This window comes from Canis aureus, chromosome 1 (genome assembly GCF_053574225.1).
Source record: "Canis aureus isolate CA01 chromosome 1, VMU_Caureus_v.1.0, whole genome shotgun sequence".
Lineage (NCBI taxonomy): Eukaryota > Metazoa > Chordata > Mammalia > Carnivora > Canidae > Canis > Canis aureus.
Genome location: NC_135611.1, coordinates 115,842,428 through 115,869,149, shown reverse-complemented (window position 1 = coordinate 115,869,149; position 26,722 = coordinate 115,842,428). Strand labels below are relative to the sequence as shown.

General features: G+C 38.1%; 2 protein-coding genes across 17 annotated transcripts in view; one reads left to right on the top strand and one right to left on the bottom strand.

Moving 5' to 3' along the window:
• The window catches only part of ZNF383 (zinc finger protein 383), an 83,060-nt gene that overhangs the window by 43,382 nt on the left and 12,956 nt on the right, over positions 1 to 26,722 (bottom strand). For 2 of the 6 annotated variants that reach the window (XM_077908595.1, XM_077908684.1), the window contains exons 2-3: positions 23,905 to 24,139; positions 626 to 2,005 (exon numbers count right to left, since the gene is read on the bottom strand). The exons of 1 other annotated variant lie outside the window; for it this stretch is intronic. The gene's annotated coding sequence lies outside the window, so the exon portion shown is untranslated. Of the gene's footprint in view, positions 1 to 625; positions 2,006 to 14,687; positions 14,808 to 23,904; positions 24,140 to 26,722 lie in introns of those variants that run through there. 3 more of the 6 variants (XM_077908460.1, XM_077908478.1, XM_077908449.1) reach the window with 3 other exon arrangements.
• On the top strand, positions 1,019 to 26,000 carry LOC144312485 (uncharacterized). 11 transcript variants are annotated; one of them, XM_077895629.1, is made up of 6 exons: positions 1,019 to 1,510; positions 4,262 to 4,477; positions 9,043 to 9,129; positions 16,532 to 16,658; positions 16,913 to 17,005; positions 18,793 to 26,000. In XM_077895629.1, the coding sequence occupies exons 4-6, from the start codon at positions 16,625 to 16,627 to the stop codon at positions 21,126 to 21,128; spliced, it is 2,463 nt and encodes an 820-aa protein (XP_077751755.1). In that variant the 5' UTR covers positions 1,019 to 1,510; positions 4,262 to 4,477; positions 9,043 to 9,129; positions 16,532 to 16,624; the 3' UTR covers positions 21,129 to 26,000. The 11 variants fall into 11 exon arrangements, 10 of the variants coding, with proteins under 10 accessions (XP_077751755.1, XP_077751707.1, XP_077751826.1 ...); XR_013378054.1 differs by lacking the exon at positions 9,043 to 9,129 and having other exon boundaries at positions 1,020 to 1,510; positions 18,793 to 22,108; positions 22,718 to 26,000; XM_077895340.1 differs by lacking the exon at positions 9,043 to 9,129 and adding an exon at positions 1,986 to 2,031 and having other exon boundaries at positions 1,020 to 1,510.

The window sequence follows — 26,722 nt, the reverse complement described above, 5'->3', positions numbered from 1 at the left end:
CTAATAGATTTCTACAGATTTTTCCTACAACCAGGCTTTGGGAGGAGAACCTGGTGTAAGCATAGTCCAAACCTCTGGATGACTCTTTTTTTTTTTTTTTTGTTAAGATTTTTTTTTTAAAATTTATTCATGAGAGAGACAGAGACACAGGCAGAGGGAGAAGCAGGCTCCATGCAGGAAGCCCGATGTGGGACTCGATCCCAGTACTCCGGGATTATGCCCTGAGCCAAAGGCAGACGCTCAACCTCTGAGCCACTCAGGTGTCCCACCTATTTTTAAGCTGAATCTCAGAAAGGGATATAACTAGTCTCCAGGTACCCAGCAGGCCCACACCAGAGCCTAGGTCTGGTTCCCTCAAAACACGTTCCTCACTTCCAGGATTGACACAGACTTTCAGTAGATCATAGAACCTCCTACCACAGTCAGGTAGAAGAACTTCCTGGCAGAAGCAATATTTAGCGGGTTTTGAAGAATGTTTACGGGCTTACCAGGTGAAGGGAAATGTCTTTTCACCTGCTCCCCCATTTACTGCCCCCCCCCAACCCGACTCTAGGCTTTACTCATATACCAAGGACGTTTTATTACTTAGATTTTAATTTATAAATAAACAAAAATATCAGTTTACCTTAGGTGCTTTTGGTCACACGTTGACCACGTTAAAAACCATTATTATTTTTATAATTGTTGCCTGCTAATGGAGATTAATGGGGATTCAAGGCTCCACTTCCCTCCACCAGCTCCTCAGAAGGTGCCGTCTTGCCCTGGCGGTGTCTCTCAGAAGACTGGAGCACCTTGATTTGTACCTTATTTTCCCAGGTGGTTTCTCCCATAAAAAGCTAAAAAAAACCCTTCTTGCAGTGGACTGGAGGTTTGGTCCAGGACGGGGCTCCCATCTGACCTCTCTTCACATTCTCCCTCAGCAGTTTGTCCAAAAAAGTAGATTGGACTGTCCAGATTTCTCCCCATGACTCCTCCCAAGATTCAGCCGTAACAGACAAGACGTTCGTCCTCCTTCCTTGGTGATTTTTCCTCCCTGGCTCCCTTCATCCCAGATCATTGCTCTCAGCTGTATGCCATATCCCTAGAGGCAAATTAGCTTTTCTAAATATAACACAAAGCACCGGACTTCACCGCCAATATCTTCTCCCTCTCAGAAGCATACCTCGACCAGGGCCTCAAGTGGCAATCACGACCTCGCGCTGTGAAAACCCGCGGGTGGCCTAATCCTCCGCTGTACGGAATGGAGACGCCTCAAAGATGGCGGCTCACGCTCAGAGGCACCACTGGGCGAGGCCATGTTTTCGGCCAGACAGCGTCTCTTATGGGAACTGCGCCATGTTGATTGTTGGCACACGTAGCTTCCAAGGTAACTCAGAGCATGCGCACTACCAACAGTTCTTGAGGGGAGGAGTTAGAGGGCAGACCGGAAGCGGAAGTGGTCCTCCACGAAGGCTTTTTCTCTGCTGGTGTCTGGAGTTTCTCCCCGTATCAATTGCAAGAGGTCTCTGAGGTGATTTGGGTTGGTCGTGATTAGGGATTCTGTGGGGTCGGTGATGGGAGTGTTGTCTGTAGAGTGAGTGATGGCGGTTTCTGGGCTCAGTGGTGAAGATTGTGGCGTCCGTTGCTGTGATTGGAGTCTCTTGGGTCAGTGATGGGGATCTTTGAGATGAGTGTGGGGTTTGTGTGGACTCAGTGATGGGAGTCAGTGGTCAGTGAGCTGGGTTCGATGGGATCTATGATAAGCTTGCTTTCTAACATTCATAAATTTTGGTGTGTAGCATTTTATTGTTCCAGTCAAAAAGTACTGGCTTTTAATTTTTTTTTTCTCTCATCCATGAGTTATTAGAAGTGTGTTGTCGATTTCAAATAATGCCTCTGGGTAATGCTCGAGTTTAGTTTGCTTTACGTCTAGTTCTTGGTCGGTTTTCATAAATGTCACATGTGTAACGTCAAAACAATGTGTTCTCTATTGTGTTGTTTCATAGATACACTCAGCTTATCTTGTCTGATTAAAGAAAATTAAAGAAAAAGGTAAATTGACTGGATTGGTAATTTGTCCACTTGACCTTCCTTTTGTCAGTATTTGCTTTTTATATTTGAAACTATTATTAGAAATAGTTGATTATTTTTAATTATAGATATGATTAACTCTAAAGATACCATAACAATTCTAGCTCCCACCAATAAGTTATAAAACGGGTCATTTTTCCAAATGCTTTCCAACACGGGATTTTTTTATTTTTATTTTTTATTTTTTTAAAGATTTTATCCATGAGAGACAGGCAGAGACCACCCAGGCATCCCTCCAACACTGCATTTTATTTATTTATTTATTTTAAAGATTTTTTACTTATTTATTCATGAGAATACACAGAGAGGAGAGAGAGGTAGAGACACAGGCAGAGGGAGAAGCAGGCTCCATGCAGGGAGCCCGACGTGGGACTCGATTCCGGGTCTCCAGGATCACGCCCTGGGCTGTAGGCGGCGCTAAACCGCTGAGCCACCGGGGCTGCCCACTGTATTTTTTTTAAATAAGTTTTTACTGGGCACCTTGGTGGGTCAGTCCGTTGGGCAACTGACTGTTGATCTTGGCTCAGGTCTAGATCTCTGGGTGGTGAGTTCAAGCCCTATGTTTTGGGCTCCATGTTGGGCATGAAGCCTACTTAAAAAATAAAATAAAATAAATTTTATTATTCTTAGGAGAAATTAGATCTAATTGCTCTAATGCACTTTCCTGTTAGTAAAATGGCATCTTTTTGCTTAATTACCACTTAAATTTCCTTTTCTGTGAATTTTTATATCCTTTGTTCGGTCTTTTTTTCTGGGCTTTTTCCCCCCATACTGGTTGCTAGATTTTTTTTTTTTTTTAATTTAAAGGTAACCTATTGTTACATATTGAAAATTTATTTTTTTTCATTTTTATTTTAAGGTGTATTTTAATATATAATTAAGAAATATCATCTACCCAGAAATGTGTTTTTCCTTTTATAGCATCTGGGTTTTCTCACATATGTAATAAAGATCTCTCTTACCCAACCACAATGTTAACACAAACATTTATTACTAAAATTTATTTAAATATCTTTTGGGATTTAAAAAATACATATGCTTAAATGTTTAGTCTTGCTAGAGTTCAGTCTAATTAATGTATAATGTGTGATGGGGATCTAGTTTGTTTTTTTCCAGGTGGATGATCAATTATGTCAGTGCCACTTACACAATAAATGTCCTGTGTACACTCAGTTGAATGCCATTTTTGTTACATATATGTCAATATGTATGTTTTGTTTTGTCTTTTTTATTACATTGGTTTTTATTAAGTTTTAATATCTAATAGAGAACATAATGGCTGATATTTTTTTATGCTTCTTGTGCGCCAGGGAGATGTTTAATACTTTATGAGCGTCACCTCATTTTAATTTGTGTAACTATGAAATAAGTACTTTCATCCTCATTTTTGAAACTAAAACAAAAGGTACTTCTTCCTGTTTTCATAACTGAAAGATAGCAGAGCTACAGTTCAAATCTTAAGTAATATTACTCCATATCTCATGGCCAATACCCATCATAGGTTCCATTAAGCTTTATATTTTCCACAGCACTGGTTCTCAAAGTGTCCTCAGACCCTCAGCATCGACATCACCTGGACACTGCTTAGAAATGTAAATTCTTAAAAAAAAAAAAAGTAAATTCTTGGGCTGAGTGTTTGTACCCCCAAAAGCTTTATGTTGAAATCCTGATCTCCAGAAATAATCGTGTTAGTTGGTGAGGCCTTTGGGAACCGATTAGGCCATGGAGGTGGGGTACTCATAAACGAATAGTGCTGTTACAAAACATCCCACATAGCTCCTGAGCCCCTTCTACCAAGTGAAGACACAATGAGAAGGTGCTGGCTATGAACCAGCAAGAGTCCCCTGACTAAAATGTGACCACCCTGTCTCCTTGATTTTGGACTTTACAGCCTCCAAAACTGTGAGCAATAAATTTTTGTTGTTTATAAGCTACCCAGTCTGTTGTATTTTATTATAGCAGCCTGACTGAACTAAGACAACTGCTACCCTGGGCCTATTAAATCAGAACCTGGGAGTGAAGTTAGGATTTTTAACTGTATTCTAAGAGGCCCTCCAAGTGTTTTGAATCCACACTCAAGTTTGAGAGCCTCTGTTCTGTTTCTAGCTCTGGGAACTTCACCTTGGTGTTCACAGGAAATGTTTGTGTGATAAATATCGAGTATCTGACCATGTGGACATTGTCGTTCTAGGTTTTTTGGTGTCTCTGGGGAGCCCCTGGGTTAGATCTTTATCCAGACTCCAGCCTGCCTCTCTCCAGCAGCTCTGCTTGAGTTTACAGATGTCTACAAAGCTTTAGGCTCCTGAGAGATTAAAGTTTGAGACCTACCATGACTATGTCAGCTAATCGGACCTCTCCCCAGAAATCCCTGATCCTGGTTCCAGAGGAACATGACAATTCATTTGAGGTGAGAAGGAAGAGTCCCAACGGGTAGGAGTTCATTCTAGGAGTAGATACCTCTGATATGTCACCAGAGCCTCTGGGCAGCAGCAAATGGGTCACAGGAAGCAACCAGACTCTTTTATTGCCCTGAAGCAAATCTTGATTTTTCTGCCAAGAATGAGCAACACATGGGTGTCTCCATATCCAGAGGCCCACTGTATAACAGTACAGAGATGGAATGTCAAAAACTCCCTTTTAGGGGTGCCTGGGTGGCTCAGTTGGTTAAGTGTCTGCCTTCAGCTTGGGTCATGATCTCAGGGTCCTGGGATCGAGCCCCAGAGTCAGGCTCCCTGCTCAGCGGGAGGCCTGCTTCTCCATCTCCCTCTGCTGCTCCCTCTGCTTATACTCTCCCTGTCAAAAAATTAATAAAACCTTAAAGAAACAAAAAACATTTCTTAAAAAAACAAAACAAAAAAAACCCCTGCCTGTTATTTTGTCCATGTGCTATATTGATCTTTGGCTGAGGATAAGATTCCCGATTAGAAGTTATTTTTGTGTGGAATTCTGAAAGTATTTCTTTTTTTTTTTTTTTTTTAAGACTTTTAATTTATTCATCCATGAGAGACACAGAGAGGGGCAGAGACACAGGCAGAGGGAGAAGCAGGCTCCTCCTAGGGAGCCTGATGTGGGACTCGATCCACAGACCCCAGGATCATGCCTTGAGCTAAAAGCAGATGCTCAACCACTGAGCCACCCAGGTGTCCCTCTCTATTTCTTCCTCTTCTTCTTCTTCTTTTTTTTTTTTTTTTTTAAAGATTTTGTTTATTTATTCATGAGAGACACACAGAGAGATAGAGGCAGAGACACAGGCAGAGGGAGAAGCAGGCTCCATGCAGGGAGCCCAACGTGGGACTCGATCCTGGATCTCCAGGATCACGCCCTGGGCTGAAGGCGGTGCTAAACTGCTGAGCCACCGGGGTTGCCCTCCATTAATCATTTTTATGAACTACTTCCAAAAATATTAATCCAGACAGGCAAAAAGTATGAAACTTTGCTATAATGTTGATTTTATTCCCTAACCAAAAGCATTAAATTAGAAATACAAAGTAAATGACTTTTGTACAACTTTGAGACTAGACAGTATCACTGAGCTGTACATTTTAAAATGGTAAATTTTATGTTATGTACATTTTACCACAATTAAAAAAAAATAGTTTTAAAAAGTAAAAGCCTAGCAAAAGAACCCCTCATATCTGAAAACTTTAAATTTTTTCTACTCAAATATTCTTTAAAGGGAAAACTGTAAAGGATCTTAGAAAATTCTTTTAAGTTTAATTTCAATTAAATAAATAGCTACGTTTTATGTATTCATGAGAGACACACAGAGAGAGGCAGAGACATAGGCAGAGGGAGGAGAAACAGGCTCCATTCAAGGAGCCTAATGTGGGTCCATCCTGGGACTCTGGGATCATGCCCTGAACCAAAGGCAGATGTTCAACCACTGAGCCACCCAGGTGTCCCAAGAACTACATTTTAAAGTTTCTGTGGCAAAGCTAAACTATCGATAGAGGGGAAAAATACAGATTTAAATGCCTTTTTATGGAATCCTGGAAGCTTGGGGGGAAAAGACCTAAGGTAAGAGTAACACTCAGAACTGAAGAAGTTAGAAAAGAATTCAGTAGATATGAAATAGTAATAAGGACTAGAAAATAATAAAAATAATAAAATAAGGGAAGAAATTAGTCACATAAGAGAACAATAATTGATGAAGATGTCTGACAGAGCGTAAGTGGCTTCTGAATGTGTGGGTGATCCATATCAGGGAGTAGAGATACAGTGAAAGTATGTATCCAAACAAGAGAGATGGTTATTGCTTTATCAACAATTAGAACAATCATGAATTAATATTATATAAAATCATACAAAAAATATGAAAACCTGAACAAAGGTATACAGTTTTATAAAAAATAAATGTCAAAATTGGTAAATACAGATGGTCCAGAAGCCTTTGAAGAAATTAAAATGTTTATCAAATGTTTCCTGCACAGTTGAAAGTGGTGAAAAACACGTGGATTAATAGTTGAGCTTTATGCCAAAGTATTGGGTAAAGATGGTATCTAAAATTATTCCCAACCTTGTTTGTGGTGTTTGTTACTACAGTAATCCTGATGCTTAAACCAGTCAAGAACACTAAAAGAACTGGAAATTTTGAACATAGTATCAGAAGTCATAAATGTATTAACTAAATTCACGAGCACATGAAAAAAATAATCAAATAGGGTTTATCATAGGTTCACATGTGAAGCAGATATTTGCTTACTCAGCAGTTCATTCCAAAGTTAAAATAATAAAATATCTTAAAAATAAAAATGCTGTATGTCAAAAGATAAAATATATAGCAAAACAGTGTTCAGAAATAATTTAGAAAAATAATTTGTCTTATGTAAGTACAAAAAATCTAGGGATGGAATGGATGAATTTCTCGGAACATACTGAATTTCTCACCAAATCTTTAATTACTACTTACCACACTTTCACTTTTAGGTATTAAGATTTTTATTTAAGTTAATTTTTAAAAAATATTTATTTATTTGCACAAGCATGGGGAGTGGCAGAGAGAGGGAGAAGCAGGCTCCCTGCTGAGCAGAGAGCCCAACTTGGGGTCCAATCCCCAGACCCTGGGATTATGCCCTGAGCCAAAAGCAGACACTTAACTGACCAAGCTACCCAAGCACCCCAAGTTAATTCTACTTTTAATAGAATTGGAGCTTTAGATTTATTTGCACTCATTTTATTCTGCTTCTTGGAATGTTAGGTTTTACGTAAAGTGTGTATGCAAGTCTTATGTTTATTATTTCTGAATGTTACATAGGCACATGAATGTTTCAAGATACAGAATTTGCTGTCTTAAGCCATTTTGTATAGTTATAAGGTTTTCACAGTCTGTTTTGTTTTTACTTTATCTGTTGGAGCTGAGAAATACTAAGTTTCTCACCACAAATATATTTCTGTCTGTATTTATCTGTAGTTTCTGTTCATAAATTTTGATACTATGAAATTTGGTGTGGTGATGACATCTGAAATTAATTTTGGATTGTGTTCTTGTTATTTTTCATATTTTTTCCCTAAAATTCAGCTCTGATATTAAGGTGGAGGCTCTTGATTCCTTTTTGTTGGCATTTCCGGATATGTTTTTTTTTTTCATCCTTTTACTGCCATTGTTTGGAGTCCTTGTGCACTTTTTCTGTACAGCAGTTCAGAAAGATGTATTTTATGTACATTTCTGATAAAAATATTTCTATATATCTTTCATCTTACACTCTTTACTCTTGCTTTGTTTCTGTGTCCCTTCTGGTAATTTGGAATTTTGGATTCTTTTCTATATGGTTGATTCTTTTAATATCTTTATCACATTAACATCTTGATCTCAGTCTTTTTTATTTTTAATATTTCAAGTTTTTATTTAAATTTTAGCTAGTTAACATATAGTGTAATATTAGTTTCAGGAGCTGAATTTATTGATCATCACTTATATATAGTACCCAGTGCTCATCACAAGTGCCTCCTTTTTTTTTTTTAAGATTTTATTTATTTATTCATGTGAGACACACACACACACACACACACAGAGAGGCAGAGACACAGGCAGAGGGAGGAGCAGGCTCCATTCAGGGAGCCCGACGTGGGACTCAATCCCAATCCCTGGTCTCCAGGATCACTCCCTGGGCTGAAGGCAGTGCTAAACCACCGAGCCACTGGGGCTGCCCTCACAAATTCCTCCTTAATCCCCTTCACCCATCTAGCCCATCCCCTGCTATCTCTCCTCCAGCAACCCTCATTTGTTCTCTATAGTTAAGAGTGTCTTATGGTTTGCCTCTTTTATTTAACACTAAATCTTTTAATCTCTTGTTTTAGACAATATCTATTAAATTTATACTACGACCAATGATAAAAGTTCTGTGAATCCACTGCAAGGATTCTTTTGTTTGTTAGATGTTTTTTATTGAAATCTATTTTTTTCTCTTTTCCTTTAAAAATCTTTATTTCCATTTCACATTGCTCACTTGTCTTTTTTTTTTTTTTTTTAAGATTTTATTTATTTATTCATGAGAGACCGAGAGAGAGGCATAGACACAGGCAAAGCGAGAAGCAGGCTCCATGTAGGGAGCCCAATGTGGGACTCGATCCTGGGTCTCCAGGATCAGGCTCTGGGCTGAAGGCAGTGCTAAACCTCTGAGCCACCCAGGCTGCCCTGCTCACTTGTCTTACTGTGCTCCTTGCCAATTTTTGTGTTTTCACATGGTGTTTTATTGGTTTCAGAGAAACCTTTTTTGTGTTGCTTTTTCATTTTCACTTCTTCATTGAGTTCTGCCAATTTATTTTTTAAAAATTTACATAACCATTTTTTTTAGCCTCTTTGTCCATTATTTCTCCCTTGAACTCTTAGATTCCTATTCATTTTAGATAGTTAATTGTTTTAGTGCATTCCTTGAAATCATGGCGAATGTGTTTTCTTCTGTATTGTGGTAATTTATTTCTAGCATGTTCCTTTTAATTTCTTCTTTTTTTCTCTCATTCTTTTTGCTATAGTATCTTTGTACATCAGGAGATGTTTATTATTATCTTTGAATGAGGAGATTTTTTTCCTGGACAAACTATTTATAAGAAGCTCATTTGGTAAGGAGTCAAAGCTACTAATATGACGTCTTTATTCTCCATTAAATTCTGATGGCATTGGGTTTGGGGGGTGGGGTTTTGGTGTATGTAGGGTATCAGTATGCAAATGTGTGAAAGAGGAAAAATTGGAGCACATGTATTCTTTGCAAGTATATAGAACATTTTCAGAAATGAGAATGTTTTAAGCCCCGTAAACAGAATCAACACATCACAAAGCAAACTATAACTGCAATTAAATGAAGAAATTTTTAACAGTCATAATTTTAGACATTAAAAACAAAGATATCTAAGATATACTTTCCAGAGATACAGATACACTTTCTCGATCTTTGTTCTTCCTATATGCTCTTTCCCTCCCCTGAATTCAGTGGTATATGCAACTCCTAAATCCTTATCTACAAATTAGCTCTATTCAACTAGTTAGTATACATCTTTGTATGTTTTATCACCTACATTTCAGTATGTACAAAATTTAAATCATTATTTCTTGTCTTCCCCCAGCCTCCTCTTCTAGTCCTTAAGTCCATCTGTGGTACCAGCATCAACAGTTGCACTGAACTAATAAATGATAATTATTTGAGTTCCCTTTTCTCACCTTAGAGCTGATATCAGTTTCATCTCCTTAATATCAATCTCTTCTGTAGCTTTACTACTCCATCCTTAACTTTAGATGAGTAAGAAATTCATATTGTCTCACATGAATTTTGCAGAGGTCTCGTGACTGATTTTCTATTCTTGCCTATTCCGAAATGTTTTGTTTTGTGAATACACCTTCTTCAGTGTATTTTTAAAATCTTTTCATTTATTTTGAAACAATTATAGATTCTCAGAGGGCATTGCAAAATACAGTACAGTGGTGGTGCATGATTCTTTTTGTTCATTACCGGTTATAATTTGTTAATATTTTGTTGAGGATGTTTGTATCTAAGTTCATGAGACATATTGTCTTGTTTCTATTTTGTGCTTTGTCTAATTTTGGTATCAGGGTAATGCTGGCCTCACAAAATTGGGAAATATTTTTTATTTTCTGGATGAGACTATAAAAAAGAGACTATTTCTTCTTTAAATATTTAGTAGAATTCTCTGGCAAAACTATCTGGGCCTGGAGACTTATTTTTTCAGGAGCTTTTAAATTAAGAATTTAATTTAATGGTTGTAGAATCATCTTTTCTATTACATAATTCTGTACTTCTGGTAGTTTGTGGTTCTTGAAGTAGTAGTACATTTCTTCTAAATTTGGGGGTGTATTATTAGCACATAGTTTTTGTAGTCTCTTATTTTCCTTTAAAAGGCTGTGGGTCTGTATTTTTTTTTAATTTCATTTATTTATTTGAGAGAGAGAACAAGCATGAGTGAGGGGGAGAGTATAAAGGGAGAGGGACAAGCAGACTCTGTTGAGTGTGGAGCCTGACGCAGAACTCAATCTCAGGAACCTGAGATCATGACCTGAGCCAAAACCAAGAGTCGTATGCTTATTCATCTGAGCCACCCAGGCGCCCCTGGATCTACATCGATAGGTCTTATTTCATTGCCGACATTGGTGATTTGTACCTTTTTATCTTTGCCAGTCTAGGTCAGTGAACAAAGTATCAATTTTACTGATTTTTTTTTCAAATAACTGTATTATGTTTTATTGATTTTTCTTGTGTTTTTCAGAAATTTTGTTTTTAATTTCATTGATACCTGCTTTTTATTATTTTCTTTCTTCTGTGTGCTTTGTGTCTGTTTTGCTTATTTTCTAGTTTCTTGAGGTAGGAATTTAGATTAGTGATTTAACAATTTTTCTCTTTCCTTTTTTTATTGGTTATGCTTGACATACAACATTATGTTAGTTTCAGGTATATAACATAATATGACATTTGTATATATTGTTAAATGATTACCACAAGAAGTCTAGTTAACATCCATCACCATACATTGTTACAATTTTTTGTGTGTGTGATGAAAACTTTTAAGACTTATTCTTAGCAACTCTAAATATACATGACAGTGTTACTAACTATAGTTACCATGCTGTAACATATAACATAGCCCATGACATATTTTATAAATGGAATTTTACTTTTTAACTGCCTTCACCTGTTTTGCCAACTACCCATCACCTACCTCTGGTAACCACTAATCTGTTCCCTGAGTCTGTGACTTTTGTTTCTTTATTTTATTGTTTCACTTGATATTCACAAATAAATGAGATTATATCGTAATTGTACATCTCTGTCTTATTTCTCTTAGCATAATATCCTCAAGGTCCATCCATGCTATCACAAATGGCAAGACTTCTTTCCTTTCCTTATGGCTGAATAATATTCCACTGTGTGTATCACATTTTCTTTTTTTTTTTTTAATTTTTTAATTTATGATAGTCACAGAGAGAGAGAGAGAGAGAGAGGGAGAGAGGGGGGCAGAGACACAGGCAGAGGGAGAAGCAGGCTCCATGCACCAGGGAGCCCGACGTGGGATTCGATCCCGAGTCTCCAGGATCGCGCCCTGGGCCAAAGGCAGGCGCCAAACCGCTGCGCCACCCAGGGATCCCTTTCTTTTTTTTAAGTTTTTTTTTTTTTTTTAATTTTTATTTATTTATGATAGTCACACACGGAGAGAGAGGCAGAGACATAGGCAGAGGGAGAAGCAGGCTCCATGCACCGGGAGCCTGACTTGGGACTCGATCCTGGGTCTCCAGGATTGCGCCCTGGGCCAAAGGCAGGCGCTAAACCGCTGCGCCACCCAGGGATCCCTGTATCACATTTTCTTTAGACATTCATACATTGATGGACATAGGTTACTTTCATGTCTTCGGTATTATAAACAGTGCTGGAGTAAACATGGGGGGATCCATGTATATAATTTTTTAAAGATTTATTTATTTTAGAGAGAGAGAAAGTGTGTGTATGTGTGAGTGGAGGGAGGGGCAGAGGAGAGAGAGAATCCCAAGCAGGTTCTGTGCCAAGCAGAGAGCCCAATATGGGGCTTGATCTCATAACCCAGGAGATCATGACTTGAGCCAAAACTAAGGGTCAGAGGCTTCACCAAATGAGCCACCCAGGAATCCTTGCGTATATATATGGATAAATACCTAGACGTGGAATTGCTGGATCAAATAGTAGTTCTAGATTTAATTTTTTGAAGAACCTCTATACTATTTGCTATAGTGGTTGCATTAATTTACTTTTTTTTTTTTTTTAAGTAGTCTCCATGCCCAGCATGGAGCCCAATGTGGGGTTTGAACTTATGACCCTGTGATGAAGACTTGAGCTGAGGTCAAGAGTTTGAACACTTAACCAACTGAGACTCCAGTTGCCCCCCAATTTACATTTTTATTTTTATTTTTTTAACACTTTATTTATTCATGAGAGACAGAGAGAGAGAGAGAGGCAGAGACACAGAGAGAGAGAGAGATTGGGGCAGAGACACAGGCAGAGGGAGAAGCAGGCTCCATGCAGGGAGCCTGATGTGGTACTCGATCCCGGGACTCTAGGACCATGCCCTGGGCCAAAGGCAGGCACTAAACCACTGAGCTATTCAGGGTTCCCCCAATTTACATTTTTACCTGCAGTGCACAGGCTTCCCTTTTTTCCACATCCTCGTCAGTACTTGTTTTTAGGTTTGTTTTGATAATAGTCATTCTGACAGGTGTAAGGTGTCTCATTATAGTTTTAATATGCATAAGTGATGTTGAGCACCTTTTCATGTACCTATTGGCCTTCTGTATGTTTTTGGGAAAATGTCTATTCAGATCTTCTGGCCATTTTTTAATTGGATTGGTTCCCATATTCTAACGTAAGCATTTAGTCCCTTAATTTCCCTTTCAGCATTGCTTTATCTGCATCCCACAGATTTTGATAAACTGTATTTTCACTTTCTTTCAGTTTTATGTATTTTCTGAATTTCTTTTGAGAATTCCTTTTTGACTTAAAGGTTATATAGAAATGTGTTGTTTAATTTCCAAATATTTTGTGGCTTTCCAGATAGCTTTTGTCATTATTTTGTAATACAATTCCTTTGCAGATTTTTCTGTTTTCTTTGTTAATTATTTTTAGTTTGATTCCATTATGGTCAGAGAGGCTATGTATTATTTTAATTCTTTTAAATTTGTTTTGCAGGCTAGAATATGGTCTATATCGGTCATTGTTCTATGGGTCGTTGAAAAAATGTGTTCACTGTTGAACAGTTGGAGTATTCTATAAATATCGATTAGATTCTAGTTCTTCTATATGAATGATTATTTCTTATCTATTGTTTCTGTAAATTGCTGAGTGTGGGTATTCAGTTTCCTAGAATCCTTTTTTTTTTTTTTTAAAGATTTATTTATTTTAGAAGGGGGGATGAGTGGGGAGAGGGGCAGAGGGAGAGAGCCCCCAGGCAGACTCCCTGCTGAAGTGTGGCTTCATCTCGTGACTACAAGATCATGACCTGAGCTGAAAGTAAGAGACACTCAACTGACTGAGCCACCCAGGTGCCCTTCCTGTAATCCTTTTTTCCCCCCCAAAAGTTTATGAGTCCAGGTAGAAATACCCATTCCTTCAATTATGCATTTACAGATTAAATTTTTTTAATATGGAAGATCATGTTCTTAAACATTTTGTTATGAAAAATACGTATACAAAGGTAAATAAAGTAGTATAAGGAGCCCTTGTATCTGTTGTTGTACTTATCACCTAGCTTTAGTAGTCATACTCTGTCATTCTGATTCCATCTAAAACTACCCTTCTGCCCCCTTAGCTGCTGGGTTATTTTAAAGCAAATCTCAAATACCTATCTTTTTTTAAAGATTTTATTTATTTATGAGAAAGAGAGAGAGAGAGAGGCACAGAGACACAGGCAGAGGGAGAAGCAGGCTCCATGCAGAGAGCTTGATGTGGGTGGGACTCGATCCCGGGTCTCCAGGATCACGCCCTGGGCTGAAGGTGGCGCTAAACTGCTGAGCCACCCAGGCTGCCCTCAAATACCTATTTTATCTGCAAATACTTGGACATGTATCTCTAAGAGATGAGAATTGTTTTTTCTTTAACAAAACCAGTAAGTCGTTATTACAAACAACAGTAATTCCTAGATATGATCTAGTACCTGATTATTGTTTGAGTCTTTTTAAACATGTCATAAAAATCTTTCTAACATTAGTTTTAGTTAAGGGCCAAACAATGTCTACAAGTTGCATTTGGTTAGTATGACTCCTAAGTCTCTCTCTCTGTCTCTCTCTCTCTTTTTTTAAGATTTTTAAGTAATCTCTACTCTCAATGTGGGACTCAGACTCATTACCCTGAGATCAAGAATCACCTGCTCTACTAACTAAGCCAGCCAGGTACACCCCCTCAGACTCTTTTAATAAAAGATTCCCTTCCACTATTTTTTCTAATATAATTTATTTTTTGAAGAAATGGGCCATTTGTCACCTTCTGGATTTAGCTGATGTTTCAATCTTAATATAGTTCAGTATGTTCCTCTTTCTTTCACTTTATCTATGAATAATTTGTTAGACCCAGAGGCTTAATAGATTCAGGTGGCATTTTTCTTTTTCTTTGATAAGAATACTTAATGGATGGTATAATGAAATCAATTACCATATCAGTGTCAGGAGGCAGATAATTTTTGGTTATCTCTTTTTGAGTGTTAAAATTGATCATTGGATATAGATGTTATTAGCTGGTCCATCCATTGTAAACTTCTTTTCTGCCTTTCACCTGAAATAGTTAAGCAACCAATAATGATTACTGAATAAATTCACTATTTCATTAGGAATTATAAAATTATGATATTCTAACTTCCTTATTTATTAGCTAGAATCATTCTATAAGAAATTTTTCATCTTTTATTTAGTTATCCTCCAATAGGGATCTTATATGAAAAAAGTTAACATCAATCTAATTACCTTACTTTTAGTAAAAGTAAAAAATCCTTGTTCTGTGATCAGATTTTTTTTTCCATAACTACCTTTGTGACATATTATACAGACTTCTCTCCATTATATAGAGCTATTTAGTGTTCCCCAAACTTACCGTGTATTTTCCTATCTCCTCACCTTTACTTTTCTTCTCTGGGAAATGACCTTTCCTGCTCTCCATTCTATATTATGCTTATCATCTTTCAAATTAAATTCAACTAATAAAAATGTACTGCCCCATATCAAATACACTTTCCTTTTGTAGGTACTCAGTGTATTTTACTTAAGAGATTTGTTTTTTGACACTTTAGTGAACTGTGTGTCTTCTTTTCCCCTTCTTTTAAATCTTAAGTGTTTTAAGTTGCTAGAGGATTAGAAATGTAAATCATTCATTTCTTTGTTCCCAGGAGGAGCATAATGGCTGGTCCTAAATTACTCAGGAACTGTATCACAGGTCATTCATCCATTTGCTAGAATACTAAAAGAGAGCCTATTTCATTCTTGAGTTTTGAAAAACAAGTAATTAACTGAAATATAGAACAAATGGCAGAAATTCTTTATTGGATTTCTTTCTTCCACAAAATATTGTGTAAAACTAGATATTCAATGTGCTTCCTGTATGAAATATTTTTTTAAAAGTTCCTGTATTACTCAGGTGTATGCATTTATCAAAACTTCAGATGGGACACTGTGGATTTGTACAGTTCATTTTGCATAAATTTTACTTAAGAAGGGTAAACAAATATACTCTACTTGATTTGCATTCTCAAGTATTTAGGACAAAGTGTACTGTAATTTACAGTTTATTCTCAACTGCATAAAAGTAAGGTGGACTGATGCTGGATAAAAGGATGGATAAATGTGTGATAGGGATGCCTGGGTGGTTCGGTGGTTATCTGCCTTCAGTTCAGGGTGTGATCCCAGGGTCCAGGGATTGAGTCCCACATCGGGCTCCCTGCGAGGAGCCTGCTTCTCCTTCTGCCTGTGTCTCTGCCTCTCTCTGTGTTTCTAATGAATAAATAAATAAAATCTTTAAAAAATAAAATAAATGTGTGATAAAATAGAGTAAAATGTTGATGATAGATCCTAAGTGGTGGGTATATAGGTTTTACTATGCTGATTCTTTTAAATTTTTTGTACATTTAAAATTTTGTATAATGTTAGGAAATGGGAGATGAGTTTATAAAAAGCAGAAGTAGTGGTGCATGGGTGGTGCAGTTGCCTGTGCATCCAACTCTTGGTGTCAGCTCAGATCATTATTCCAGGGTCATGAGGTTGAGCCCTGCTTTGGGCTCTGCACTCAGCATGGAATCTGCTTGAGATTCTCTCTCTCACTCTCTCTGCCCCTCTTGCTCGTGCTTGCTTTCTCTAAAATACATAAATCTTTTAAAATATTTTTTTAAAAAGAGGAAATAATGAAACCAAAAAAAAAATTTGACAAAACCCATATTCCATATTCCTAAATATAGTCTCTCCATCTCCCAAAGCTATCTATTCACATTGAACAGCAATGTGCCCTTACAGGGATCGGTGTCCTTCAGGGATGTCGCTGTAGATTTCAGCAGAGAGGAGTGGCAGCATCTAGACCTTGCTCAGAGAAACCTGTACCGGGATGTGATGCTGGAGACCTATAGTCACCTGCTCTCTGTAGGTAAGCACAGTCAGTTGGGTCCACACGGAGTATTTCTATTCTTAGTTGCTAAATGCTATGGAATATCTGAAGTATGCTTGTTTTATCCTTGGTTTATCTAGGATTCTTTATCCCCTTGGGCATTCTGAATATTCTGTTCCCAGAAATATATGGTTACTTTCCTAAAGAACAAAACTTCATTGAACAAGACTTTTTTGTTTGCACTTTGAAACACAATTAGCTGGATCTAGTCCTTTATAATTTCTCACAAACAGGGTATGAAGTTCCCCAACCAGAAGTTTTCATGTTGGAGCAAGGAAAGGAGCCATGGGCATTGCAGGGTGAGAGCCCACATCAGAACTGTCCAGGTAAGTGAGCATGACCCAGACAGATGAGAGAAAGGAGAGCAAATCTCAGCTGTCTTGAGAAAGACTGGCATCTCTAAAATGCTATTAAGGGGACTCTTTTGGAAGGCCTTAGCATTTTTTTTTTTTTCTATTGCTTGAAGACCCTTGACATTGGCCTCTCAGATAACTAAATGCCTTTATCATGTCTAATCTTTTTCTTTGGCTTTTTGGAATCTTGATCACATGCTAATATCTTCCTCATTAAAGGTTTTCTTTTTTTTGTTTTTTGTTTTTTTTGGTTATGCTTCTTTTCTCAAACATTCTTTTTCTTTCTGCCTTCCCCATTGTCTGAGATTCTTTATGCTTTCAGGCATTGGTGGATCTGCTTTCTTTCAGTTACTGTGAGTCGCACATTCCTACTCCTGGTAGACCTCTGTCATTTCTTTTTTCCGCTATGAGATGCTTGAGAACATTAACCCCAACCAGGCTCTCTTCCTATTTTCTCTATAGGTACTGACATAAGATTTCTTACTTGCTCATTCCCCATGCCTTTCACCCAATTGATGACTTGGGGGTAATTGTCACTTAACCCTTAGGAGTACTTTTCTGTTATTTCCTTCCAGTCATTGTTGCTTGATTTCACACTAACTGGGACTTATGTGCCTTGTTGGCTGATTTTTGTATTTGCTTTATATCTGTACTTCACATGATGAAGTTTGAGTTTAATCATGGTCCTTATTCAGGGCACACTGTCATCAGTCTGGGTAAAGATTCTCTATTACAGTTGTTGGCCCTTATCTGCAGTTTCACTTTCTGCATTTTCAGTTACTCATAGTCAGTCATGGTTTGGAAATAGTAAATGGAAAATCCTAGAAATAATTTATTAGTTTTAAGGTGTGTGCCTTTCTGCATAACATGATGAAATCTCTTGCCATCCCACTCCATCTCGCCTGGGAGTTGAATCATCCATTAGTCCAGTATATCCATGCTCTAAATGCTACCTAACCATTAGTCACTTAGTAGACATTTTGGTTATCGATCGACTCTCATGATATTGCAGTGCTTCTGTTCAAGTAACCCTTATTATACTTAACAGTGCCCCCAAAGCACAAGAGTAGTGATAGTGGCAATTCTAGTATCCCAAAGAGAAGCCATAAAGTGCTTCCTTTAAGTGAAAAACTGAAAGCTCTTGACTTGACAAAAAAAATCATGTTCAGTACTGTCTGAGGATTCAGGCATCCAATGAGGGTCTTGGAACATGTCCCCTTCAGATAATGGTGGAACTCTTATATTTTATTTTTTGATTTATTACCATTTCTTTTTCCCCAACACCCATCTCACTTTTCACCATAGGCACTTGTTTTACATGATGGAAACATATTTTTTAATTCATGAATATTTTAAATTTGAAGGTGACTTGGGGTATGTATTATTAATTTATATAAATATTGCTATGCTGTATATCTTGTTCTTTGCCTTACTTTTTCCACTTCTGTTCATGGTGGATTATATTCATAAAGTTTATTTCCTCTAACCATTGAATTATATTCTAGAATGCTTCCTATTACCACTTTCATTAGCCTTTCCATTAAATGAGTTACTTTCACCCTTTTCTTTGCGTTCAACGTGGATGAGCCATATTTCCCCTCTAGCCTCTGCTAACTGGTCTTTGAGCTAAAAAAACATCATTCTCTTTTGAGGAGAGTTCAGGTTTCAAACCTCATAGCAGAGAGTTTCTGAAAAAGCTTCTTTCTACATTGAGAAGGAAGGTGATGCTTCAAGTGATATTTTGTTGTATTTCATTCTAGAAGATTTGTGGCAGATTGGTGACCAGATAGAGAGCTATCAGCAAAAAGAAAACAAATCTTTAAGAGATGTTGCTTTCATCAAGAAAATTTTGACAACAAAGAAGGATTATGAATATAAGGACATTAGAAAAATAATTTATGTGAGCCAAAACATTCTTTCTCCAAAAAGATCCCATCAGTGTGACTCATTTGGAATTGCTTTCAAGCATGCTTTAGATTTACACAGTCATTATAGAAACAGTACCTCAAAGAACATTAATAAGATTACTGAATATAGTAAAATTTCTTACTATACTGACCCTGAGTGTTCTCCAACAGGAGAGAAGTTATGGGACCATAATCAATGTGGAAAAATTCTCAGCTATAAACAAGCACCCTCTCAACATCAGAAAATTCATACTGGGGAAAAACCTTATGAATGTGCTGAATTTGGAAAGATCTTCACCCAGAAGTCACAGCTCAGGGTACATCTGAAAGTTCATACAGGAGAAAAACTCTATGTGTGCATTGACTGTGGGAAGGCTTTTGTAAAGAAGCCAGAATTCATTACACATCAGAGAGCCCATACTAGAGAGAAGCCCTATAAGTGCAGTGAATGTGGAAAAGCTTTTTTCCAGGTGTCTTCTCTCTTAAGGCACCAGAGAATTCATACTGGAGAAAAACTTTATGAATGCAGTGAATGTGGAAAAGGCTTCTCTTATAACTCTGATCTCAGTATACATCAAAAAATTCATACTGGAGAGAGACACCATGAATGTAATGATTGCGGCAAAGCATTTACGCAAAAGTCTACACTCAAGATGCATCAAAAGATTCATACAGGTGAGCGATCCTATATATGTATTGAATGTGGACAGGCCTTCATCCAGAAGACACACTTGATTGCACACCGAAGGATTCATACTGGAGAAAAACCATATGAATGCGATAACTGTGGGAAGTCCTTCATTTCTAAATCACAGCTCCAGGTACATCAACGAATTCACACAAGAATGAAACCCTTTATATATACTGAATATGGGAAGATCTTCAACAATAGTTCCAACCTCATTACACATAAGAAAGTTCAAATTAGAGAGAAATCTTCCATATGCACTGAATGTGGTAAGGCCTTTACTTACAGATCAGAACTCATTATACATAAGAGAATTCACACTGGGGAAAAACCTTATGAATGTGGTGACTGTGGAAAAGCTTTTACTCAAAAGTCAGCACTCACAGTGCATCAGAGAATTCATACAGGAGAAAAATCATATGTATGCATGAAATGTGGACTAGCCTTCATCCAGAAGGCTCACTTGATTGCACATCAAATAATTCATACAGGAGAGAAACCTTATAAGTGTGGCCACTGTGGGAAATCCTTTACTTCCAAGTCACAACTCCATGTACATAAACGAATTCACACAGGAGAGAAACCTTATATGTGCACTAAATGTGGGAAGGCATTCACTAACAGGTCAAATCTCATTACACATCAGAAAACTCATACTGGAGAGAAGTCTTACATATGTCCTAAATGTGGAAAAGCCTTCACACAAAGGTCAGACTTGATTACACATCAGAGAATTCATACTGGAGAGAAACCTTATGAATGTGGTACCTGTGGGAAAGCCTTTACCCAAAAATCACACCTCAATATACATCAGAAAATTCATACTGGAGAAAGGCAGTATGAATGCCATGAATGTGGGAAAGCCTTTAACCAGAAATCAATACTCATTGTGCATCAGAAAATTCATACAGGAGAGAAACCTTATGTTTGCAGTGAGTGTGGAAGAGCTTTCATCCGGAAATCAAACTTCATTACTCATCAGAGAATTCATACTGGAGAGAAACCTTATGAATGCAATGATTGTGGGAAATCCTTTACCTCAAAATCTCAGCTCCTGGTACATCAACCAATTCATACAGGAGAAAAACCATATGTGTGTGCTGTTTGTGGGAAAGCCTTTAGTGGCAGGTCAAATCTCAGTAAACACCAGAAAACTCATACTGGAGAAAAGCCCTACATCTGTTCTGAATGTGGGAAGACCTTCAGACAGAAGTCAGAGTTGATTATACATCATAGAATTCACACTGGAGAGAAACCATATGAATGCAGTGACTGTGGCAAATCTTTCACTAAGAAATCACAACTTCAAGTGCATCAGCGAATTCACACAGGAGAAAAGCCTTATATATGTGCTGAGTGTGGGAAGGCTTTCACAGATAGGTCGAATTTGAATAAACACCAGACAACACACACTGGAGACAAACCCTATAAGTGTGTAGTCTGTGGGAAAGGCTTTGTCCAGAAATCTGTGCTCAATGTCCATCAGAGTATTCACACTTGAGAGGAACAGTATAAGAAAAACTCAGATCAGTTCTGATTGTATATCATTGAATTTTTCCAGGAGGAAAATATGCATATTATCATAAGTAGAAATACCCTATCAAAATGTTCCACATTACTGAACAGAAGAGGGCCCAGAATGAAGGGGACCCTTCCTACATTGTCACCACCTTCATTAAACCATGAGGCATTCATCCTGGAAAAAAAGGGATTTTGTCCATTTGACAGATTAAAGAAGGCTTCTCATGAAAAATATGATGGAACTGAGGCGCCTAGGTGGTTTTTCCGGTTGAGCATCAAATACTTGATCTTGGCTCAGGTCTTGATCTCATGGTTGTGAGTTCGAGCCCTGTGTTGGGCTCTGCACTGGGCATGGACCCTACTTACAAAAAATATGTATGAAGCAACATTGTTACCAAATTCTGCATAGGGAGGTTTGTTATGTTAATGATAATCCTGTTTACTATGGAATAGGTAAAGTGCTAACAAGCTAAATGGTAGAACAACATATAATACTGACAAACCCTAAGTTCTGTGAGATGTTTGCTGCAGAACACATCCACATCGTCTTAACAGTTTCGGGTGTTTTTTCATCCTTCTGTTGAATCTAACATGGTTGTGTATATCCAGCCCCCATTGAGTATTTCCGTCAAGGAAGAGATAACTCAGCAAAAAAGCTTCTTCTGTGTATGGACACAAACCTCAGAGTGTATGTTGACCCATTATCCTTTAGCATCATGACTTCTAACCCTCCTTTATCACCTATCAGTAAGGTGTCTTTGACTCTCCTCAGTCCCTAGCACAATGTCTTCTAAGCCCCATAAGTGCATTAGTGCTAAACACTGTGCTAACTGCCATTATCTCATTTAGCTCCTGGCATAGTGTTTTGTGAACCTCTACTAACCTCAAGAAAGCTGACCCTCATTTATCCTCCAACATAGTGTTTTGTGAACCACCACTACCCTCAGGAAAGTTTCTGAGGTAAGAATTTTTTTGTCATTTTGATCAACTTTCCATCTAGTCTCCCTTTTGCTGTCATAGTTCTTCCAGCTTAATGACATGACATTTATAATAATAACAAATCAGTAACTAATTTTAAAAACCTCAACATTTGTTCATGTCTTCTCTGTGTCCATCTTCATGCCATGGGCTCCACAAGCACCTTCTCCCCCATGTGCCTCAAACATACTAGTTCAGGTCCTGCCTCAGGGCCTGTGCTCTATCTACAGCACTCTCTTTGAAGAACAAAGTTCCTCATATCTCTGTGGTTAGCTCCTTCATGTCTTCCAGGGGCCCTCTTCATAGAGGATCCTCTGCTTTCTTTCCTGCCTGGCTTAAAATTTTGGTCCCCTTCCGACTATGTCTTTATCTATAGCACTTAATTCCATGATGCCCTGTGTATTTTAATTGTCAATGGCTGCCACACTAGAATGTTTTTCCCTATTTTGTTCACCACTGTGACCCTTGACCTTTGCCTGACAACAACTATTCCATAAATGCACATTTTGGAGTGTTGACCCAGCCCATCATAATTTCCCTTTGATCTTTTATGTATTGCAGTTTAACCCTTTGATCTTCTCTGTATTGCAGCATAAGATGCTCCAATGGGGAGAACCAACTTGCCTAAAACACCAGGCTTTTTCATCTCTAGCTTTTACCTGGGCTGTGCCTCCTTCCTGGTCCTAAAGCTGAAACATTACCATAATCCTTTTGGCCTAATGCCAGCCAATTTAAAGAAGGGAAAACGGAGGCAGTGGGAATCCCATATAGATGCTAGGTGTTCCAGGATTTCTTACCATGATTCTGAAATGCCACAGTGAGCTCCAAAATCACTGCAGAATTGTCTGCTCACTTTAGCATACACAACCTTACCCCACCCCAGACCCTTACCTATAGACCCATTCCTCATGCCCTGACAGGCCCAAAGTAATAGAAGGTAGGGGCTGACAGCAAATAGTGCAGACCTTCCTTGGAAGTTAGGTGACTGACCCAAGACTGGCAGCAGTGATCTCTCAAATCCAGGCAGAAGGTTTGATTCAACACTTAGCTGCTGGGCAGCCAAATTGGAAGCCTCAGAATGGTTCCTCCAAGTCAGTCAACTGGTGATAACTGGGAGTGGGAAGTAGTAGAGTTGTGCAGATATAATGTTAATCCATTGGTAACCCCCTTTATTTCACCCAGTACTGTATCTGAGGCTTCTCTAAATGTCTTATAACCCAAAATTCTGCCCCAACTTAAGATGTTTGCTGACCCTTCAAGAAAGTGTGTGGAGACCTTGCCCCCTCCCCGCATTTTACTCCAGTACTGTCTTTACCACCCCTCCTAATTCCAGGAAATGGTGTCTAGAGGTCTTTTCATTACCTCCTCCACATTTACCTCCAGCATAATGTCTGTTACTTCACCTGTGTTAAAGTCTAGTAACCTTCATATTCCCCATGTATTCTTACTTTCATGTAGTAGTGGTTGATGGCACTTACTTCAGTTCTCAGATTAGAGAGCTGTGATATACCATTCCCCCCATCCAACTATTAATATCTTCTGATACTTTCTCTTTACTTATAGTAGGATGGTTTGTGATCTCCCTCCATTACTTGTCCATCACAACAGTGGTGACTAATTACCATTTCCCCACCTAGCAGTGTCTGTAATGATCCCCAACCCAGCATGTGGTGATGTCCTCAGTACCTTCTCTGAAGACTGTTAAGTGCCATTAACCTGTTCCCCCCCCACAATTAAGGTTAAGACTGATAATGCACCATAAACTCCACATTATTCACCTGCATTTTGGAATCTTCATTATCACTCTTCCTGTAGGACCTCCATTAATAATCAGCAAAAAGTCTATAGATGCCCATTTCCCAGTAACACAGTATCTGTGACCCCTCCATTGAATCCTGGTAGTATTTGCTTTTCCCCTATTGATCCCTACTAACAATGCTGATTCCCCATTGCCCATGTTGCTTCATGAGTCCTTTCTTCTCCATATCACCACTGTTTGCATGGACAGGAAACCTGGAAGAGGGAGAAGGGTTGAGGATGAGATCCTGGCATCATAGACCCTCTGGGGAATTAGTGGCCCAGAGTGGGGTGGAGAGGATCTGAGGGCCCCAGGAGACCACAAACTGAGCTTCCCATGATGCAACCAGAATAGTGAAGCCTCTGAGTGTGGATTCAAGTCCTAGTGCCAATGCTGGGGGATTCTGGGCCAACCCAGCAAACTTTCCTCCTGGGCATTAATTGCCTCACCTATAAAATGGAATTATGGAGAATGAAGTGACTTAAGGTAAAGTCCGGGCTTACTAAGGTAGCAGGACTAGTGGAGACCAGTGTGGGTATCCTGTTATTGTTAATAACATTACTAGTTATAAATTGACACAAGCATCTGACCAACATCTACATGGCTGTGCCCAAACCTCACAGAGGGAAACGTTCTTTTGTTGTAAATTACTTTCAGCTATTTCTCTTTTATATGTATTATTATACTGTAGTACTGAGATATATTTTTAAAGTCACATTTATTGAGGTATTTATATAAAATAATATTCACCCTTTTTAGTATACAATTTTGAGTTTTGACAAATGCATACAATTATGTAATCACCACCACAATCAAGACAGAGCACATTTCCCTCACTTCCCAAAATTTCTTCCTGTCCCTTTTTAGGCAGTCTTGCTCCCTACTTCCAGCCTCTTACAGTCACTAGTTTGATCTGTTTCTTGTCTCTATAATTTTACTTTTTCCATAATATTATAGAAATATACATGTATCCATATGTATGTATGTACATATGTATGTATGTCCTCTTGAATCTGACCTCTCATTTTATGATGTATTTGGGATTCATCCACATGGTTGTGTAAGATACAGATAGAAAATAAGCTGATGAAAAGATGCTCAACATCATTAGTCAGGAAAATGCAAATTAAGACTGTGATGAAACACTACTACACACTTACAAGAATGGCTTAAAAATTTTTTTTTAAATAGTACCAAAAGTTGTCAAGGATGTAAAACAGTGGAAACTTTCATGTGCTGCTCTTGGAAAGGTAAAGTAGTTTACCCACTCTGAACCAAAATTGGTAAGTTCTTATAAAATTAGCCATATTTAACCTAGGGAAATGAAAAGTTATGTATGGATTGAGTTCACAGAAACTATATTCAGTTGCCAAAAGATTGGGAACAACCCAAATGTCATCAGTGCCTGAGTAATTCAACAAACCATAGGACATCTATACAAGGGAATACTACTTACCACAAAAGGGAATGACTTACTGACACAAGCTACAACGTGGATGAATCTCAAACGTATTACATTTTACCATGTAATAATTTAAATTATATTTGATAAAAGATTATTAGATATTAGATTATAAATATAGATAGGTTTCTATAATTTTATATGTGCATATCATTACAAACTATAGTAATATTGTATATTTACAATATATAGCACACTATAATATTTATTGTATATTCCTTATAATAAAATGTTTATTTTATATGATATGTATTGTGCAATTATTGAATTATGTAATTTTTATATCAAACTTTCACATAACACTTCAATTATTTGTGTTTTTACATGTTTACATTTAATGTTTATAGTGTAAAATTATAACTATAATAAAAGGGAGCATATGGTCTGGAGAGCCTGCAGTTGTAGCTGGTCAGCATTTTTATTGTCAACAGCTAAACCCTGGGTTTTCTTAACATCAAGGAATCTTGTTCTACTTTGCCCAGCTGTGTTCTGTGAGAGTACTCTGCTTCCCCAATGCCCATGCAGCTTGCAGTCCTTTCCATTCTTTGGACAACCCTCTGTGACACCCCCCTCCAACCATTGTATGTGAAATAACACTTCTTGTGATCAACTTCCTATTTTGTACTGTATTTGTGTTGCAAGTACCACCATCTGACCTGATACTAAGTATTTCTGGGTTTGGTTTATCATTCATTACTCCCCACTGGACTGTCAATCTCATGATGCTCAGACTTTGTCTTGTTCCTGCTGTGTCCAAGGCACCCAACATAGCACTGGCACAAATTAGACACTTCGTATAATTTTTTTTTTAGATTTATTCATTCATTTTAGAAAGCAAGCATGTTCAAGTGGGGGAGGGGCAGAGGGAAAGATTCTTCAAGCAGACTCCCCACTGAGCATGGAACCTGAGGTGGGGCTCGATCCCATGGCCTGAGCTGAAACCAAGAGTCAGATGCTCAACTGACTGAGCCACCTAGGAACCCCTCCATATAGTGAATGATAGTAATAGCAATAGCATCAAGGCTGACCAAATGCCCCACATGGAGTGAGCTAAACTCATGATGTGGCGGTGAGGGAGGGACAGTAGGTTGGTTACATGTCCTCTAATTCAAGAGTTAATGCCCCTCCCCATACCTCAGAACACTTAAGCCCTAATCCTTCCTCATCCAACCTCAACCACTCCATCCTTCCCCTCCCCAGTGTATCTGACCTATATCCTCCATTGTCCCCAATATCAATGATATGTTGTTTCCTTACTCAGCCTCCTAGTTGCAGTGGGCAGGCCATGTAGAGTGGAGAGGGACAATAGTAGGGAACTGACAGGCAGGGGCTGTCA